This window comes from Heptranchias perlo, chromosome 7, assembly GCF_035084215.1.
Source record: "Heptranchias perlo isolate sHepPer1 chromosome 7, sHepPer1.hap1, whole genome shotgun sequence".
Lineage (NCBI taxonomy): Eukaryota > Metazoa > Chordata > Chondrichthyes > Hexanchiformes > Hexanchidae > Heptranchias > Heptranchias perlo.
This window is the reverse complement of record NC_090331.1, coordinates 92978789-93000985: the sequence shown is the minus strand read 5'-3', so window position 1 is coordinate 93000985 and position 22197 is coordinate 92978789. Positions and strand designations below refer to the sequence as shown.

General features: G+C 42.5%; 1 protein-coding gene across 4 annotated transcripts in view; it reads right to left on the bottom strand.

Moving 5' to 3' along the window:
• The window catches only part of ikzf2 (IKAROS family zinc finger 2), a 195111-nt gene that overhangs the window by 112736 nt on the left and 60178 nt on the right, over window positions 1-22197 (bottom strand). For all 4 annotated transcript variants that reach the window (XM_067988114.1, XM_067988116.1, XM_067988118.1 and 1 more), the window contains exon 3: window positions 6429-6694. In XM_067988114.1, the coding sequence (XP_067844215.1) occupies window positions 6429-6694 (266 nt within the window). The remainder of the gene's footprint in view (window positions 1-6428; window positions 6695-22197) is intronic.

The window sequence follows — 22197 nt, the reverse complement described above, 5'->3', positions numbered from 1 at the left end:
TGGCATAGAGTTGCTAGCTGTGTGCAGAGCTGTCAACATTGGGAAAACATCAGAGTGAGATTTTTAATCAAAAGAGTGAGCTAGATCTTAACCCATTAAAACACATGAAGATATCCACTTTTAAATTGTGACATACATCAAAATAGATTAGAGATTTAGACCAATACTAACAAATCTCCCATGACCTGTATCTGGGCATGGACCTGACAGATTGGTTTTTGAGTGATGTGTCTGGAAATTTGTAAAACGTAAGCCAGAAACCAAAAGTCTGATTTTTAAAACAGAAGTTCATTATGACGTGGGGCCATTAGTTATAAAGGTTATCAAAGATCACTAAGATAAGTAAAGACAGGGGAAGCCATTCAGCTAATCTAGCACAGCCTTCCATAGAAACCAACAATACCCACCATGGCAGCATTCAACTGCCTCTTAAATGACTCCAGAGTTTTTGCCTCCACTCTCTACCCAGAAAATCATTCAGGGTATTAATCACTCTTTGTGTGAAAAGGTGCTTCTTGACATTTATTCTGAATTTGCTTTTTACCAGTTTGTACTTAGGTCTGCTTGGCCTACAGTTATGGTTTAACTTGAATTAGAACTGAAGATTAACCTTTTCTACTTCACTTAGTATCTCAAATACCTCTAAAAGGTGCCATATCAGACACCTCCTTTCAAAGTTGGAGTCCAAATTTTTCTAACCTTTCCTTATAACTCAGTCCTCCGACACTAGGGATCAGCTTTGTCATTCTTCTCTGCACTGCTATCGGGCTAGGATATTTTCCTTGTGCCTTGGTGTCCAGAACTTAACGCTGTATTCAAGATGCAGCCTGACCAAAATGTGATATAGCTTTTGCACAATGGCCTCAGACTTAAACTCTATGACTTGGTTGCTTTAGTTATTATTCTTGTAGCTTTGATAATTGCTTCCTCTGTAATGACTGGTCATGTTTAATATCATTCCCAGATCTCTTTCTGCCTCTCCACCAGCTAGTTCAACATCATTCATCATATATGTCCTCATTTGTTTCTTCCATTGTGCAAGAGTGTGAAACCTTGCAATTATCTGCATTGAATATTTCTGCCATAGTTCTGGCCATTTATAAATATAGTCTAGTCTATACCCTATATTGTGAAGCACCTTGAGATGTTTTACTACGTTAAAGGTACAAACTAAATGCAGGTTGTTGTTGTGTAGTCCTGCTGTCATTTCTTTGCTGCTTCATCAGACATTACTACACTCCCTCCCCAGTCTGGAAATCTGCCCAATTTCTATTGAGTTTCTGAGAATAGATTATCTATATTTGAAAAACAGTAGGTGTCACAGCATTGATCTCCAGGGCACTCTCTATCTCCCCAACCTGGCATCACTCTCCCACACTGCTGCCTCCTTTGTTTCAGCTAATTCCTTATTCACCACCAAGTTTTATCAAGGATATCCAATACCTTAAGCCTGTGTTGCAGCAATGGAACTTTGTTGAAGGTTTTCCGGAGGTCAAGGTGCTTAAATCACAGGTCTTTCCAATGTTAACGAGGGCTATCATTCAAAGTCACGAAGTTTGCTCAGGCAGGGTCTGCCACTCCTGAAACTGGGTTAGCTGCCACTTACTGGGTTATTTTCATATATGTATTCTTCCTCATGATCAATTCCATTATTTTGCCAGTCATCAATGTAAGAGTAATGATTTTGTAGTTACCTGGGTTTGTTTCATTGCCTTTCTGTAAATTGGGTACCATGGTGACTTATTTCCCCTGAATCCATCGACCGTCATAAATTTTGTTCCTAGACTCACTTAGCACGTTTGGGTATATACTATCCATTCCAGCAGATTTATTGGTTTCAGCCCTTTAAATCTGTCTAGGCCATCGATGCAAATGATAACAAAGTATAATTTCGCTTGGTCTCTCAAGTCCTCTATAAGATGCAGTATCAGACATCTCCTTTCAAAGTTGGAGTCCAAGTTTTTCGATATTCAATGGGGACGATTTTCACTTGGGAAAATCGGTGTTAACCGGGCGGAAAAGGCCTAAAAATGGGGTTGGTAGCTTTAGCGCCCCGTTAACCCCAATGATTGGCCTTACGTAACTTTCACAGACGCCTACCAGTGGGTGGCCAAAGCTCCTGCCTAAATCATAGAATGACAGAATGATACAGCACAGAAGGAGGCCATTCGGCCTATCATGCCTGTGCCGGCTCTTTGAAAGAGCTATCCATTTAGTCCCACTCCCATGCTCTTTCCCCATCCAGGCTTGGGCTGATAAGTGGCAAGTAACATTCACGCCAGACAAGTGCCAGGCAATGACCATCTCCAACAAGAGAGAGTCTAACCACCTCCCCTTGACATTCAATGGCATTACCATCGTCGAATCCCCCACCATCAATATCCTGGGGGGTCACCGTTGACCAGAAACTTAACTGGACCAGCCACATTAATACCGTGGCTACAAGAGCAGGTCAGAGGCTGGGTATTCTGCAGCGAGTGACTCACCTTCTGACTCCCCAAAGCCTTTCCACCATCTACAAGGCACAAGTCAGGAGTGTGATGGAAATACTCTCCACTTGCCTGGATGAGTGCAGCTCCAACAACGCTCAAGAAGCTCGACACCATCCACGACAAAGCAGCCTTGGTTGATTACACCCCATCCACCACCCTAAACATTCACTCCCTTCACCACCGACGCATCGTGGCTGCAGTGTGTAGCATCTACAGGATGCACTGCAGCAACTCACCAAGGCTTCTTTGACAGCACCTCCCAAACCCGCGACCTCTACCACCTAGAAGGACAAGGGCAGCAGGCACATGGGAACAACACCACCTGCACGTTCCCCTCCAAGTCACACACCATCCCAACTTGGAAATATATCGCCGTTCCTTCATCGTCGCTGGGTCAAAATCCTGGAACTCTCTACCTAACAGCACTGTGGGAGAACCTTCAGCACACGGACTGCAGCGGTTCAAGAAGGCAGCTCATCACCACCTTCTCAAGGGCGATTAGGGATGGGCAATAAATGCTGGCCTTGCCAGTGACGGCCACATCTCATGAACAAATAAAAAAAGTTCTAAGATGTGTTGAATAACCTTCCTTATCTTTACTTATTTTGCAATGTGTGATGTAACCTAATTCTTTGCCTATGTATGTTATACTCCCTCTCCTTGCTGCCCACCCGGTTCTACCCGCGCCCCCACCCAACCTCCCAACACCCCGTCCCTATTCTTTTCAAATAACCTCTTCAACTGGACAAGTTTAACATTAATCACTTCAACATTTTTAAATCTTCAATCACATTTCCTCTAAGGCTGTGTTTCTCTAATGAAAAAGCCCCCAGTCACCAAGCCTATCCTGATAACTAAGAGCCCTAAGACTGGGTATAATTTTGGCCAGCCTTCTCTGTACCTTCTCTAAGACCTTGATATCTCCCACAATATATTGTACTGTCCTATCAATACAACCTAAAATTCTATTTTCTTGCCCAATGGCCTCATCACACCACTTGTTTACCTTCAATGATTTATCAACTATGACCTCCAGGTCCTTCTCCCACTCCATAACCATTAGCAGGTACTCTGCATTGTATACACATGCCTGGAGAGCCCAATGCATAACACCGTATTTGTCCACATTGAAAGATATCTGCCACACTTGAGTCCATTCCCCTAGCTTGTCTAATTGGCATGGAACCTATTTATTTGACCTAAATTCCCAACTTGCACATTTTTGTATCATCTGCTAGCTGCCCTCATCCAATTTATGGAGATCATGAACAGTAATTGTCACAACATGGAGTTCTGTGGGACTCCCTTGTGACCTGGCACTGTGCAGATCTACTCCCATTGATGTTGATTCCCTGCCTATCAGATTTCATCCAATTTCCATTCTAACATAATATCTGACCGTCAATCCAACATGATGAAATCTTTACCAATAGCTGGGATTCTGAAAATCAAGGTATATAACATCTATCAGATTGCAATTACCCATTAATTTGTTACGTCAATCCGGTTAGAGAGGCACAACCCTCTTTTTGTAAAGCCATGCTGAGATTCTTACAAACTTCTCACCTCTCCAGATCATCATAAACTGCACCCCTATAATTAAGGGATTTAAAGTTAGTTTTTATTGCCGATCTGAAAACACCCAGGTTTTTATTTTTTTATTTTTAGCATCAGAGGGAAAAATTAGACCCCAAAAGCCCAGGGTAAACTTCAAGAAAAATCAATTTTTATTTTGAACATCACTAAACTTCAAGAAAACAAACAAGAGTTTAAAAGGGCACAGTTAAGCTAAATGACCACCAACAATTTGATACATAGTTCACACACTCAAGAACACTTAAGGCTTCAATGGCAGTTCCAAAAATAATGTAATATAAATTTCCATGATCAAAAAATACTGTCAAGCTAATTTAGCAGTAAAATACATTTATAATATTTGTGGATAGACTGTTGACTGAATGTTTAAAGTAGCACATTACCATCATTTTTTAAAGTCTGACTAAACTATGAAATAGTTGATGTTAAAATTTAATTTTGCAGTATCTGCTATGAACGGTATGTTACAATCATTGCAGGAAGTGTATTAATTTTGTTAATAACATAGCTGTAGTAATTATCAACATGCATCCTGACATTACGGAGGCAATGTGCGCAAATCTCTGGACTCAATTTTCAGGAAGCAAACAATAAGTAATCTCGGGGAGTTTTTCTCAAATCTGGGAGGAAATCAGTTTTTATGAATTCACTTCCCCCCAAAAAATCTGCCAACTTATTGGTAGAAACTGGTAAAAACTGATTTTGAAGGTCCCTGCTTACAATGCCTTACAGCATCTTCCCGACAACTGACATCAAACTAACAGGCCTAAAATCCCCAGGGTCTGGTTTCTTCCCCTTCTTAAATATTGGGAACACAAGCTTTCCTCCAGTCAAATCGAACTAGCCTCAAAGAACTGTTAGTCAGTTAGTGGCTTGCATAATACCTCTCTCATTTCCTTCAGCATTCGGGGTTCAGTGTCATCAGATCTAACAGCCTGATCAATCTTCAGTGCCTTAATCCGAGCTAAGACCATTTCTGCATTTACACCTACAGAATCAATATTAGGAGAATCCATATCTGCCGCTGTGTTATCTTCACTAGTGAAAGCAGATGCAAAGTATCTATTCAGCACTTCAGCCATATCCTGGTCCTCAATCCTGCCCTGCTAAATTTCTCAAAGGACCTAGGTAGCTTTTCTGGCTTCTAAAGAACTGAACAAAGCTTTACCATGACAATGCCACCTGTTCACAGTTCTTTTTTCTAATGCCTTTTTGGCATTTAATTGTGGCTTTAGTTAACTTCAATTGTATCCGATATCTATGCATACAATCTTACCATTTGCTTTATACCTTGTGAAATATTTATATGTGACGCTAATTTCCGTACGAACCTTCATCAAGTCATTTAGATTTCAGCTTACCATATACCCTCCTATTAATCTGAAGGACATAACCAGATTTTCCTGTCTGAGTATAGATTTAAATAGCCTTGATTTTTCTTCCCTATTAGTTATTTCCATCAAGCAGCACACCCCGATCTGCAGTCCTGAAATTTTTCTTTATACCTGAAAATTGAGCCCTTCTTAAATCTGGTACCAACATTAAAAGTTATTTGCAGCAGTAATTTGCCTAACCAACTGAAATCTGATGATACAATGATCACTATTGATAAGATTCGAAGGGTTGTTAGGACATAGCAATGTCCCTACCAGAAACAGCAGTGGAAGTAGAATCCATAATACATTTCAAATGTAAGTGAATAAATGTCTGATAAAAAGAGAGTATGGGGAATAGGACTAAGTAGATAGCTCTTTCTGAGAGCTGCACAGGTACAATGATGGACCGAATGGCTTCCTTCTGTACTGTGCAATTATACCCTCCCTACATGGAGATCGGATATCATTTAAGGAGCACTGCTACTGATTACATTCAGTAAATTACTTCCCCAACATGTTGAGTAAGAAAGAAATTCTGGACAGCATCAACAACGATCTTTGCCCCGCTACCCTATCCAATTTTGGAATAAGGTAACACACCCTCATTTCTGACCAATTATCATCGTTTTGCAATACGCAAGCCTTTTCATTATAGGTATTATAGTTTTGTTTCAAACAGAATAAATAAAGTGGTTGACAATCCAAAACTTCTGGGTCTAAACCAGCCCCTAAATTTCCAGAAAATTTGGCTATACAGTACCTAAGTCTCGATCCTTATAAAATATTTGTCAGGTTGGGAAGTCTAAAAGCACCCTAGTGCTGAGACAATATAATAGAGGCCATTGCCTGGGTCGCTCCTGCTTGTGATAACACAAAGGAAGAAAGGACACTGTTCTTTCTGGGAGAGTGCAGGCGTGAAGTGGACTGACTTGGCCTCTCCTCGGCGCTGGGGTGAGGGGTTTACCTGCAGAATGTGCTTCTCTCCCCCGGTGAGCTGGTGGCGCACTCCTGTACGCCACATCGTACCGCGATGGCGGCTGCCCCTCGAACACTTCCACTCGCCAGCTGCATCGCAATGCCAGGCCGCGCCTCCCCGGGTGGAGGCCGCTGTCAGGGTCGGCTCACTCCTGGAGACTAGGAGCGGGCTCGTTTCCTGGATACAAGCGGCATTAGCCCTCACGCTCGCTCGCGGGTTCCGTACCGCACCGCTCCATTTAATTCCCCTAGAAACTGCAACGTCAAAGTGTGAGGTTACACTTGCTGCAGATAGTCATTGCAGCTGCAATTTCGTACGCTTTTCCATGCGAGGTTTGGTAAATGTGGTGTAACTCAAATAAATTATGTGTTTCTTATTTATACAGTTAGCTAACTTAAGCATAGAACGCAAAATTGCAAAATATTGTTCCAATAGCAAAATGAAGCTTTGGTGGCGAGTAATGTACAGGTGCAAAAGGTGAACATGTAAAGAAGGCTGATGCTTCCACTAGAATGGGGCTGTAGTTCATTTGTTGAGCAGAGGTGTGCAGATTCTACTCGTTGTAACTTTAAAACTTATTTTGGCACACACTCAAATTTTTAACCTAGTTGAAGGGTCAAAGTTTATAGTGCAGGGCACCACCAAGATAAAAAGGATGCGAGGGAAGGAGATAAACCAAGTAGTGATTAGGTAGGGCTAAGCTTGAGAAGAATGTAGATGGAAGGGGAAATTAAGGGTGTTAAGGGGTTGCATAAGTTTTGAAGTTCTAGCAAAAACCAGTTTGATGAACTTTAATGTCAAAACTGAGGGTAATATGAGAAAAACCCACTCGAGAGCTGTTTGGAGTTTAGGTAGAACAGAAGAAAGCTCAGTATCAAAACCCATAGTCTAAAGACTTTTAAAAATCAAACTTGAGATCATCTGTCCAGGAATGTTAGAGGCACAGGAGGAGCCGCTCCACTTTTGGGAGCAGTACGTAGAATTTGAACGGTCTCAAATTCTTATGAGAGCTGGTTTATGGTAAGTTATCCTAACTCACGCCAAGTTCCATTCACCCATCACCTCTGTGCTCGCTTGGCTCCCAGTCCAGCAGCACCTCCATTTTAAAATTCTCGCCCTCCTGTTCAAATCCCTCTATGACCTCGCCTCTACCTACCTCTGTAACTTCCTCCCATCCTACTACCTTCTGAGAACTCTGCCTTCCTCCAACTCTTGCCTCTAGTACATCTCCCATTATCTCCACCTCACCATTGGCAATGGTGCCTTCAGCTATCTAGGCCCTAAGCTTTGGGATCCCCTAAACTTCTTTTCCTCTCTACCTCTCCTCCTTTTAAAAGGCTGCTTAAAACCTACCTCTTCGTCACCTGTCCTAATGTCTCCTCCTTTACCTCCTCAATTTTTGTTTGATAACGCTCCTTGAAGCGCCTTGGGACGTTTTACTACGTTAAAGGCTCTATATAAATGCAGCTGTTGTTATTAATGGTGAGAATGCATACAATCAAACTCCAACGAAGTAATAAACTTAGTGCAAGTAAGGTTTGGTGGCAGTATTGACTAAATGAAGTTTTGTTATAGTTTTCCGGCGCATTTTATAGTTCACGTGGTTAGTTATTTAACAGGCAATACAGCGTTTGTAGACTATAATTTTAAATGGGCTATGTCACAGAATTCGTTTTTTACGAACTAATAAATCAATAGAGAGAATTAATAGTTCAATAATAAGACTGTAAATGTAGTCAAAGCTGTTTTAAGCAGTATTTCAAAAGGCAAAAGTGACGTTTCTGCTAACCAAACCTAATTCTGAAAAAAAACTGTCGTTTCCGCTCATCCAACAAGCCAAGTGTGTTTACTGATCCGAACCCAAGCCGTTTCCCAATCCGACTTCCAGAGTCGAGATGTTGACCTAGTACTAAAAACTCAGGTCCACTAAAAATTCTGAATATTTAATATTCCATACACTCATTTACGTAAAATCGGAAAAAGGGGAATGGATGAGTGGGATATTCTAGTCAACTGTTTACTTGGTTGCTGCTAATTCTAAAGCAACAATTTACAAATTCCTACAAACTGAAGTGATCAAAGAATGATCGAAAAGTTTTCATCAAACATGTATGTTTCCAACAGTCCTATTACACCATCGGTAATCAATACACTTGGATATATTTCTGATGTAAATCTCATATTATTAAAGATGCATATACCTGGCTTGTTTTGTAACCTTGCACCATTATAACGGGCACAGATTTTTGTGATTAACATTCCAGTGATAATTTAGTAAATTATTAGCATTCAATTCCTCAGCTCAACACGGGGTCAGAAAATAAGAAGATACTTTGCTTTAGTAGGGTAGTATTCTGGTCAACAGATTGACACCAGTCGTAGAAATATTAAACTGCCGGTATATTTTCTAAACATTTCTTATCCATTTGGATATGATCATAAGCTTGACCCGTTTTCATAATTACTTTCGTGTATTTTTATTTTGCTCTCTTTAGATTAACTCTACTGACATTCTTGATAACGATAATTTCTTTAATGGGAGTTAAAGCAATAATAAATTTCACTAAATGAAGATTACTTTATAATATCCATAGCGTTGATCTACTTTGCATATAAAATAGAATTAATTATATTCCAATGAAGAGCACCTATTCTCTATTTTAATACCCCAGCGGAAGAATATTTAACGCATTGTTGTGAGGATTTTAAAATAGGACAACTTTACTCCAAAGTTGAAATGCGGGGTAAGCCTTCAAACCAACATCAGGTTGGCAACTCGTCACATTCGATTTTATCTAACTGTCGAAGTTTCCGATGTGTAAATGTTTGAAGTTAGCGGGGACCGTTACAGATCTCAAATGTTCATTGTTACAGTAAATTGTTTTCCATAGAACTGCACCATACCTAAACAAAACCAATAGTGCCATTTTACGGGCAACTGTACTTTCCAAATTATGCAATAGTGGAACACCAACATTTTTGTAGCCTTGCATTTACCTTCTGTGGTCTTGTATGGATTTTTTTTGTGAAATTATAACAACTCGTGCCGTCTTATCTCCCTTTAAACTATTTATTCCATTATCAAACTGCACTGCATCATTGCTTAAGTTTTGTCTCCATGTATTTGCTTAGATTTCGTAATGCTCACAATACCACTTCTCAATATATGTTCTCTCTTGTTGCGCCATTTCCTTGTCCACATTTGTTTTATTAATATGAAAGATTAATAGAGCTGGCATTTTAAAGTTCTATTTCAATATTTGAGCAAAATAATTAACAGACGAATTTGTCTGCTATTGAACGTATGAGCTATCTTCATATAAGCTAAATCATGATGGACTATTGCTAGTCCACAGTGAGGACTATTTGGTATCTATCGCAAATTGTTATAGGTCAAAATACATATTCTCAATTATATGTTAACTATATGCATTTATGAAATATTGGTAAATTTTGTTGCTAATAAATGTAAGGAATGGTTGCAAGGAGGTATTAACTTGCCATCCCTCTACTGGTATCAGCATCAAAGAGTGCCTTGGTCATGTATAGTATGAGTTAGTTGCAACCTAGAGTATATCTAATTGGGGAGCAAGGTGAAGTCAATAGCTTCTTCTGTATTATGGGCTAAAAGATTTTCCTACCTTCTGTGCTGGCTAATTTAAAGGAGGTTTCATTTTAACTCTACAGGGGTAATCTTTACCTTTTACATGCTTGGGAAAATATAATTGTGTCATTTCCATCAGTGAAGAAAATAGTGTTTCTTGTATGTGTGGTCTTCATGAAAGTGGTCCATTAGATACTTAGGGATTTAGCATGCCCATCTAATAAGCTGTTCATGATAATATTTGCCATGTAGCAATACTGGAAAAGGAAATGATGTCTTTTTCCAGCAGCCCCACATGTCCCCACTCATCTCATATGTCAATTTAGTGCAGGATCAATTTTGTAAACCGAACTCATTGCCCTACAGCTCAGGACCATTTCTCTTGATCTAAGTCACTTATTTCTTGTATTTCTTGCTAGTCTAATTCTCCCTTGCTAGGTGCCAGAACTGTGAGTCATGTACCTCCTGTAAATTCTGAACTTATACCCCCAAGATCTCAAATACAGTAGTTTTCACCTTCCTTGCGAACCCTTTTTTGCTTGTCAACCTTTCATGTCTTGCCTGAAACTCCTTAGGTAGAAGCCTGACTCCCAAGGCAACATCCAATCAGATACCACAAGTAGCAAAGTAATGGGACAGAAGAAACTATAAGGAAATCTAATAGATGAGAAGAAATATAATTAATGATAATTTGATTTATTAGATGACAAAGGTGTTTATGGAATGAAAACAGGGAGAAAAAAATGAGCAAAAGAAAGTAGAAGAGATAAAATAATGAAGTCATGTTTGAATTAAAGGGAGACAGGAAAATTAAAAGAAACCAGGAAAGTTCCGAAAGAAGTAAAATGGAGAAGCAGATATAATAAAATAAATTTTAAAGTACATATATTCTAGCCATTTTATTTCATTGAAAAAGTTTTATCTAAAGAAGAAATCTCACTATTGGGACAACTACAAAAATGAAATACAGTGAATTGTAATTGATATAAACAACATCTTTCTGTTCTATTCTGTCCATTTTTAACTTTTTTGTCAACAGGGGATACTGAAATTATCATTTGGAGTGCTGGCTTGAAAGAATTATTGAAGCTGACTGTTAATGAGCTGAATTAACATTAGCAGAGGCATAGGGAATTGCCCAACCTGCAAGTGTCAAGGCATATAGAATGGTAACTGCCTTAACTCTCAGGCAAATTTTTCTACCCAGCATCTTAATTTAATGCAAGAAGCATATTAAAACACCAGCCAGAAATTAGTCTGAATTAACCAGATTTACCTTGTCAGTGAGTGAGAAATAATATTACTTATGTTAATGTATTCAAATGAACCCTAATTAATGTGACCCCAGACACTGGTAAAGGCTAAACTCAAGATGATCACATTTAATAGTCGCAGAATTGTTTATTTTAGTCAAACAGTTCCTGAAAGTTGAAGATGCTTTCTTTAGCATGGAAACTGACTCTCCAAATCACGTAATATCCAAGAAAGCCAACAAAATGTCTTGCTGCAAAAAAAATACTCACGTGGCCTGGGCAAATGATTGTAAAGCAGTTCAATACATTTCACACAATACATTTATCCTTTTCAGTTTACTAGCAGTTTGTAAAGTTATTAATTCACACAAATAAAGCTCCGTGTCCACACTGCTGCGATGCATTTGAGCTGCATAAATTATTTTACTCTATTTTGTGCAGCCAATTTTCTATATTTGTAGGTCACGAGTAGTCTAAATTTCTTCTTCGAACAAGTTGAACAATGGCTTCTATGCCTCCACATATGAACCAACCCCATCCAACACTGTTGTATCCATTGCTAAGGTCATAAATCATCTCAGAAGAGGCCTAAGAAAGTATCACATCCTCCGGAAGGAGGAAACCATCTCCAGCCACCAAGAGCAGGTCACTCAGGGAATGTATTCCACAATGTGCTACTACCATTCCAGAACCTGTTGAAGGAGAGTATGTTTCAGCTTTACTTAGTCTCCTGACAATATCTGTGCAGTTTGGTAACCCCCAAATGCATTCTGACATTGTAATATTGTATCACATTAGGCAGTTGGGCTGGATATAGTTGGCACAGCAGAACCAATCAACTTCCCACATTGGTGCTCAACCAGCAACCCTCCTCCTCCCTGCTCTGATGCTACCATTCAGAGTTCTTTTGCGTTCTCTGAAGGCCTTTCCACAGAGGCTTAGAGGTCAGCATCCAACTCTCCTGCGGTTGAGGTGGCCTTCCTTGCATCTTCGGGAGGATTCATCAAATGCAAGGTCCTCTCAAAGCTCGCAGGAAGTACTTTGTCAATCCGTGAATAACAAAATTGATGTAATTTTGCATTGCTTTTCTGCATTGTTTTACTGTGGCATATTATTGCAGTAGGTGGAATAATTACTGTAGCATTTTAGACATTGTGCAAACATAATTCTAACTTTAAAAATTCCTTTGCATATAATATCTCAGCTTGTCATGATAATAGTTACACTGATATGCATAATGATTTTGCAAGGTGAGATTTGATATTCCTGTAGTAACTTTCTGGTTGTTGAAGTAAAAGCCATTTATTCTTTAGCCCCTCCATGCCAGTTTTGCAATCCTAGTTTATATGAAAACTAGATCTTTTAGCCTGGTGGCTGTGTAACTAACTGTTCACGAAATATGTGATGCTCTTTTGTCCTGTGGGTCTTGCTGTAATTAATACATTCATGCAAAGGATTCTTGACTTATGCCAGTAATGGAATTTATTGCCTCCATGTAAATGTTGCACTTGCATCCATGTGTGCATTGAGAATAATGTACTAATATAGTGTGATGCAAAAGGTATCTATTGCAAATATTGCAGAGCACACCAGTCATGTGTGGAACTCATCTGGATTGTTGTAAAAACCCATTTGGTTCACTAATGTCCTTTTAGGGAAGGAAACCCGTTGTCCTCACCCGGTCTGGCCTATATGTGACTCCAGTCCCACACCAATGAGGTTGATTCTTAACTGCCCTCTGAAATGGCCGAGCAAGCCACTCAGTTGTACAATCCCGCTACAAAAAGACATAAAAAGAATAAAACCAGACGAACCACCTGGTATCGGACCACTAGGCACTGGACACGACAAAGGCAAACCAAGCCCAGTCGACCCTGCAAAGTCCTCCTCGTTAACATCTGGAGATTTGTGTCAAAATTGGGAGAGCTGTTCCACAGACTAGTCAAGCAACAACCTGACATAGCCATACACATAGAATCAGTCCTTTCAGCCAATGTCCCAGACTCCTTCATCACCATCCCTGGGCATGTCCTGTCCCACCGGCAGGACAGACCCACCAGAGGTAGCAGCACAGTGGTATACAGTCAGGAGGGAGTGGCTCTGAGAGTCCTCAACATTGACTCTGAACCCCATGAAGTCTCATAGCATCAGGTCAAACTTGGGCAAGGAAATCTTCTGCTGATTACCACCTACCACCCTCCCTCAGCTGATGAATCAGTACTCCTCCATGTTGAGCACCACTTGGAGGATGCACTGAGGGTAGCAAGGGCACAGTATGTACTCTGGGTGGGGGACTTCAATGTTCATCACCAACAGCGGCTCAGTAGCACCACTACTGACCGAACTGGCCGAGTCCTGATGGACATAGCTGCCAGACTGGGTCTGTGGCAGGTGGTGAGAGAACCAACATAAGAGGAAAAACCTACTTGACCTCGTCCTCACCAATCTACTAGTCGCAGATGCATCTGTCCATGACAGTGTTGGTAGGAGTGACCACCGCACAGTCCTTGTGGAGACGAAGTCCCGTCTTCACACTGAGGACACCGTCCATCATGCTGTGTGACACACTACCACCGTGCTAAATGGGATAGATTCAGAACAGATCTAGCAGCTCATCTGGGCAAAGAATGAGACACTGGGCCATTAGCAGGAGCAGAATTGTATTCCACCACAATCTGTACCCTCATGGCCTGGATATCCCTCACTCGACCATTACCATCAAGCCAGGAGATCAACCCTGGTTCAACGAGGATTGTAGAGGGGCATGCCAGGAGCAGCACCAAGCATACCTAAAAATGAGGTGCCAACCTGGTGAAGCGACAACTCAGGACTACATGCATGCTAAACAGAGCTAAGCGATCCCACAACCAACAGATCAAATCAAAGCTCTGCAGTCCTGCCACATCCAGTCATGAATGGTGATGGACAATTAAACAACTAACAGGAGGAGGAGGCTCTGTGAACATCCCCATCCTCAATGATGGCAGAGCCCAGCACGTGAGTGTAAAGGATAAGGCTGAAGCATTTGCAACCATCCTCAGCCACAAGTGCCGAGTGGATGATCCATCTCGGCCCCCTCCCGAGATCACCACCATCACAGAAGCCAGTCTTCAGTCAATTCAATTCACTCCACTTGATATCAAGAAACGGCTGAGTGAACTGGATCCAGCAAAGGCTATGGGCCCTGACAACATCCCGGCTGTAGTGCTGAAGACTTGTGCTCCAGAACTAACCGCATCTCTGGCCAAGCTGTTCCAGTACAGCTACAACACTGGCATCTACCCGACAAAGTGGAAAGTTTTACAGGTACGTCCTGTCCACAAAAAGCAGGACAAATCCAATCCGGCCAATTACTGCCCCATCAGCCTACTCTCAATCATCAGCAAAGTGATGGAAGGTGTCGTCGACAGTGCTATCAAGCAGCACTTAATCACCGATAACCTGCTCACCGACACTCAGTCTGGGTTCCGCCAGGACAACTCGGCTCCAGACCTCAAACGTGGACAAAAGAGCTGAATTCCAGAGGTGAGGTGAGAGTGACTGCCCTTGACATCAAGGCAGCATTTGACCCAGTGTGGCACCAAGGAGCCTAGTAAAATTGAAGTCAATGGGAATCACGGGGCAAACTCTCCAGTGGCTGGAGTCATACCTAGCGCAAAGAAAGATGGTAGTGGTTGTTGGAGGTCAATCAGCTCAGCCCCAGGACATCACTGCGGGAGTTCCTCAAGGAAGTGTCCTAAGCCCAACCATCTTCAGCTGCTTCATCAATGACCTTCCCTCCATCATAAGGTCAGAAGTGGGGTTGTTCACTGATGATTGCACAGTGTTCAGTTCCATTTTCAACCCTTCAGATAATGAAGCAGTCCGTGCCCGCATGCAGCAAGACCTGGACAACATCCAGGCTTGGGCTGATAAGTGGCAAGTAACATTCACGCCAGACAAGTGCCAGGCAATGTCCATCTCCAACAAGAGAGAGTCTAGCCACCTCCCCTTGACATTCAACAGCATTACCATCACCGAATCCCCCGCCATCAGCATCCTGGGGGTCACCATTGACCAGGAACTTAACTGCACCAGCCACATAAATACTGTGGCTACGAGAGCAGGTCAGAGGCTGGGTATTCTGTGGCGAGTGACTCATCTCCTGACTCCCCAAAGCCTTTTCACCATCTACAAGGCACAAGTCAGGAGTGTGATGGAATACTCTCCGCTTGCCTGGATGAGTGTAGCTCCAACAACACTCAATAAGCTTGATACCATCCAGGACAAAGCAGCCTGCTTGATTGGCACCCCATCCACCACCCTAAACATTCACTCCCTCGACCACTGGCGCACCATGGCTGCAGTGTGTACCATCTACAGGATGCACTGCAGCAACTCGCCAAGGCTTCTTCGACAGCACCTCCCAAATCCATGACCTTTACCACCTAGAAGGACAAGGGCAGCAGGCGCATGGGAACAACACCACCTGCACGTTCCCCTCCAAATCACACACCATCCTGAGTTGGAAATATATCGCTGTTTCTTCATCGTCGCTGGGTCAAAATCCTGGAACTCCCTACCTAACAGTACTGTGGGACTACCTTCGCCACACAGACTGCAACCGTTCAAGAAGGCGGTTCACCATCACCTTCTCAAGGACAATTAGGAATGGTCGATAAATGCTGTCCTTTTCAGTGACGCCAACATCCCATGAATGAATAAAAGAAAAAGATTTGTGCATGATGCCTCTGTATTAATTGGTATGGTAAATAAACTCATTATAACTGACATATTCTGACAGATACAATAGACGTTGATCGCATTTCTTATAATTCATTGTGTAGATTAAGTTCTGGTCCAAATGTGACTTTTAACCCGAGCAGATCATGCCATGTAACCATTCAGAAATTCCAAATTTACCAATGTTAATCAGATCTTCCCCACCAACAATAATTGGCTCACTTGTTGCTTTAAAGCTGTGTTTAATCTATGTTGGAATTTGCAAACCACTGTGAACACTGCCCAAACTGCTTAATCCACCATTTACTGCATGGTGGTAAATTGGTGTTAAAATTACTCTAGTTGGCCAACCTTACCCATAGTCATAAACCCTGGGATATATTAGCTGTGCATGTTGATTCAGGTCTCTTACACTTTTGGGCTCGATATTCAACAAGAACTCATTTACAAACTGCTCGTCACATAAATTAGTGTTTTACAAGGAGGACATTGAGCAGGATGTGAAGGAATTTGGGGGGGAAGACCCAACCCAATACACAGTCAAAGAGGTAGGGGCCGAGAAATCCAATCGCACCCGAAAACACTCTCTCCTCACACCTTGAGCTAAGTGGAGGATGAGATCACATACCAGCTCTGCTGCAGAGGACTCAGATACAGAATTTGAGGGCCCTGGGTATAGAAGAAGGCTGATGGGCGTATACCAGGAAATCCTGGGTGCACTGAACAGTCTGCTTGTGGTCAATGGCAGAGAGCATGGTGTAGTACAGATCCAACTTGTGTCTGGGTTTTGCGCAAAACATGGAGACCTGTACAAGGGTATTCAGACGGTGGTTGTGTGGACCGTGGTTATAGGGATGGCGAGACTGTTGGTGTATTGGGGAGAGGAGGGATGTTTCAGTTCAAACACTTTTCTATCAGTTGTCTGATATTTCTCGCAACAAGCGTGACTGGTGGACGATGCTGATCCTGAACTTCCTTCTCTCCTTTCTGCTGTTCCTCCTCCCCTACTTCTTCCTGCCCAGGTGGTGGTAAGGGCTAGCCCCTCTGGCACACACTGCTACAAATTCAGAGAAATGGTCAGGGGTGCACTGCAGAGCTCCTCCAGAGCGATCCAGGCAGCGGAACCATTGTTTGAGTATGCCAATTGTCTGCTCTACGAGGTTTCTTGTGACAGTATGGCTCTCATTGTTGGCGTCTGTGCCCAGGTTAATGACAGGTGGTAATAGCCATGTGTTGAGGGGATATTCTTTGTCACCAAAGCTGGGATAGAGGACTGGTGTAGGATGAGGGCATCATGGTTGCTACCAGGAAACCAGGCACAGACCTACATTATCCACTGACTGTCTACGTAAACGAGCTAGACGTTGAAGGAGCGGTATCCCTTTCTGTTCATATAGATGCCAGGCTCCTCATGTGGAGCAGGCAGGGCTATGTCCTACAGCAAGTGTAGGACCCTTGTTTTAATATCGTAATGAGGTTTTCTAATACATCCGGGGCGTGCCTTGGATGCCTATGGAACAGTGCAATCCAATATGGTGAGTGGCGTACGTCCATTGGACACTTAGACACCTGTAGTATGATCAAATTTCTAGGCCAGGGTGGGATTTAAAAAGGAAAATGGCCACTTTTTTTTTGAAGTGCTCACTGCTGGCTTGACTGTTGTGCTTTGAATTCCACTTGAATAGTTTACTGATATCTTACTTAAGTTAAATGTAACCTATCTTCTTCGTGGGCTAATTTCTTTCTCAGTTCGGCCTGATTACTAAAGGGATTTGGTGTTTTTGTTTATTTTCCTGGCCAAGGGTAAAATTACCTCTACCACTTGAACAATATAACTTAATCAAACCTTAGAAGAATTAGTGTAACACTATACCAGCATAAACATAAAATGCTGGAAACACTCAGCGGGTTAGTCAGTATCTGTGGAGAGAACAGATGAATTAATGTTTTAGACCCTTCATCAGAACTGAAAAAAATTACAGATGAACAGTATTTAAAAAGGAATAGGACAAAGGAAGTAGGGAAGTACACACACTTCTAAAAAATTCATCTTGAGAAGTGAGCGGCGTTGGCAAGGCTGACATCTATTGTGGTGAGCCTTCTTCTTGGACCGCTATAGTCCATGCAGTGAAGATACCTCCACAGAGCTGTTGGGTAGGGAGTTCCAGGATTTTGACCCAGCGACAATGAAGGAACAGCGATATATTTCCAAGTCAGGATGGTGTGTTACTTGGAGGGGAACTTGAAGGTGATGGTGTTTCCATGGACTTGCTGCCCTTGCCCTTCTGGTGGTGGAGGTCACGGGTTTGGGAGGTGCTGCCAAAGAAGCTTTGGTGATTTACTGCAGTGCATGCTGTATACATTGCAGTCACAGTACACCATCATGGAAGAGGTGGATGTTTAGGCTTGTGGGTGAAGTGCTGATCAAGCATTCTGCTTTGTTCTCGATAGTGTTGAGCTTCTTGAGTGTTGTCGCAGCTGCACCCATCCAGGCGAGTGGAGAGAATTCCATCACACTCCTGACTTGTGCCTAGTGGGTGGTGGAAAAGCTTTGGGCCACTCATCGCAGAATACCCAGTCTCTCACCTGCTCTAATAGCGACAGCATTTATGTGGATGGTCCAGTTGAGTTTCTGGTCAATGGTGACCTTCAGAATGCTGATGGTGGGGTGTCGGAGATAGTAATGCCATTGAATGTCAATGGGATGTGGTTAGACTCCTTCTTGTTGGAGATGGTTATTGTTTGGCACTTGTGTGGGGCAAATGTTACTTGCCATTTATCAGCGCAAGCCTGGATGTTGTCCAGGTCTTGCAACATGATCTGAGGAATTGAGAATGGAGCTGAACACTGTGTGATCATCAGCGAACAACCCCACTTCTGAGCTTATGGGGCGGGAAAGTAATTAATAGAGCTTCTGGCGATGGTTGGGCCTACAATGTTGCCCTGAGGAACTACCATGAGAGAGGAAGTGATGACCTGTAATTTGTTTAAATGGAAAACAGGAGATGATTAAGTGGCTGAAGTGATAATAACACAAGACAATAGGAAGTACAATGAAAGAAATTAAATATATTTAAGTGACACATAAATTACTATCTCACTTGGAAAGAGTGTTTGCAGCCCTGCACATTGATGTGAGGTGTGAATGGACAAGTATACTTCCTCCAATCTAGTATATTGTATCTGCTGTTTGTAGTCCAGTATCCTTTACATTAGGGAGACCAAAAGCAGATTAGGTGACCCCTTTGCTGAACACCTCTGTTCTATCTAGAAATGTGACTTCGAGCTCATTGTCATTTGCCACTTACATTCCCCATCTCACTCCCACTCTGCCCTCTTTGTCTATGGCCTGCCATACTACTCCAATGAAACTCAATGCAAGATCAAGGAACAGCACCTGATTTTTCTATTAGGCACTCTGCAGCGTTCTGGCATTAATATTGATTTTAGCTCCCATTTTCTCTATAGCAGGAGATGCTGGTGTCTCCGGGGAGAGGAAGCGATGGGTTGGTACTTGGGGTGGAGGTCCTCTGTCAGAACACTGTGCTAGTGGAGCAATCTGCACCCTTGGTGTTGGCCTGCTTTTTCTTTCTTCCTGGTCCCTGGGCTGCTGGAGCCTGTCCTGATTTGCCAACTTTTCCTGTTTCCATTTCAATCTTATCACCTCAGCTATTCATGCATTCTATATCTTTTAAATATCATTAGTTTCTCTCTATGCTGCTTGATGTCTCCTGTTAGTATCACTTCAGCAATTTAACCATCTCTTGTTTTCCATTTAAGCACTTTACATGTTGTGCTTCTTCCTTGTATGTGTATGTGTCTGCTGTTCTGATGAAAGATCTACACCTGAAATGTCAATTTGTCTGTTCTCTCCACAGATGCAGACTGGCCTGTTGAGTGTTTCCAGCATTTTCTGTTTGATTTCCAGAATTTGCAGGTTTTTTGCTTTTTGTTTATACTGTATCAGCATAACATTTCTATCCTTACACAATCAAACAATCCCATTGCCTCTAGGTGAGACTGTTCAATTAAGTATGTGAAAAAAGTAGGTGCATAGTTGCGAGGCTATGCACCGAATACCAGGCCTTAGGGATGGAAGATTTGAGATAGGGTGGTTATTAGAGAGGGAGGAGAGGATTAAAGTAAGTTTTCTGAGGAGGGGTGATGGCAGCTGTTTTGAAGGAAGTAGGAATGATTGCAGAGGATAGGGCGGCAGGGGATGAGGATGGACAGCTGGGCAGAAATGAGTTGGGGGAGGGTGTTGAGAGAACTGGCTTCACAGACAAGATGAGTTTGGTGAAAGCAAGGGAGAAGGGGATGAGAAACTATAGAATAAGGGTGATATGAGGGTAATAATAATAGACTGGAGTTTGGGGTAGGAAAAAGAGGGAGGGAGGGGAGGGGACATAGATGTTAGAGAGAGGGAAATGAGAAAATTGTTGGGGAAGATAACCGCAAAGGAGTGGAATGGGAGGAGGAAAAGAAGGAAAAACTTGCATTTATATAGCACCTTTCATACCTTCAGGATGTCCCAAAACACTTCACAGTCAATGAAGTACTTTTGAAGTGTAGTCACTATTGTAATGTAGAGAAACCAATTTGGGTACAAAAAGATCACACAAACAGCATTGAGATAAATGACCTGATAATTTGTTTTAGTAATGTTGGTTAAGGGATAAATGTTGACCAGGACACTGAGAGAACTCCCCTGCTCTTCTTTGAATAGTGCCATGGTGATTTTAACTTGAGGTGCACAATGGGTGGTTGACGGGTGGAGCGTACCAGCCGGCCGCCCATTGTTCCCATCATGAGGCCCAAGCTATTTTGAGGCCCAGGCCTAATTTACATACAGCCGATGAGCTGTAGGTACCAGATGCAGCTTGTCAGATTGAGAAATTGGGACCTGGGGTAGGGGGTAGGGTTAGGGTAGGGCCTTACACAGGCAAGCAGGGAGTTGGAGTTTTTTGTGGGCCCAGGAGGAGTACTGTTAAAAAGAAACTTTGGCCATTTTCTGCAAGGTACAAATGGGTGGAGGGCACACTCCGTCCATTTGTACCACAAAATTGCAATCAGGGTCCTATGTACAACATAAGATCCCAATTTGCATATTATAAGTGGCCTCTTAGCTGAAACACCCACCTATCTTAAGACTTCACCCAAGTTGGCAGGGACTGGATGCCAGTGCAAATGGGGCAGTAAGTGACTCAATGTCACTTTCAGGCTGCTACTGCTCCATTTATGCCAGATGGGCCCTTAAAATTTCTAATGGTACAACATTCCTTCAGTACTGCATGAAGTGCAGCCTAGACTACCTGCTCAAGTATCTGGAGTGGTGCTTGCACTCACACCTTCTGATTCAAAAGTGATGATGCTACCACTGAGTCAAGGCTGGCAAGGAAACACTAGAAGATATAGGGTTATTTGGATGGCTGATGGGGCGAGAGGACATGTACCTCTGGGTGAGTCAGAGGAAGCTAAAGCTGGAACAAAGACAAGCAGAAGCCCATCTAGGATGCACAAGAGCCTGGAGAGGTGGACAGAAAGATTTTTGAGATAGAGACACAGTTAAAAGGTGGTAAGATAAAAGAAGGGCAAGATATTGAGGAAAAAAGGGGTGGCAGCTATTCTCCATGGCCAGTAGAACAGGAACAGGAACACAAGAGTCAACTGATTTAGAATACATTCAAGAAAATTAAAAGCAAAATAAGATAATAGGTGACATTGATAATAGGTGTCCTAGGCCCAACCAAGTTCAGCTGCTTCATCAATGTCCTTCCCTCCATCCTAAGGTCAGAAATGGGGATGTTCGCTGATGATTGCAGTGTTCAGTTCCATTCGCAACCCCTCAAATAATGAAGCAGTATGAGCCAGCATGCAGCAAGACCTGGACAACATCCAGGCTTGGGCTCATAAATGGCAAGTAACATTCACACCAGACAAGTGCCAGGCAATGACCATCTCCAACAAGAGAGAGTCTAACCACCTCCCCCTGCCATTCAACGGCATTACCATCACCAAATCCCCCACCATCAACATCCTGGGGGTCACCATTGACCAGAAACTTAACTGGACCAGCCATATAAATATTGTGGCCACAAGAGCAGGTCAGAGGCTGGGTATTCTGCGGCGAGTGACTCACCTCCTGACTCCCCAAAGCCTTTCCACCATCTACAAGGCA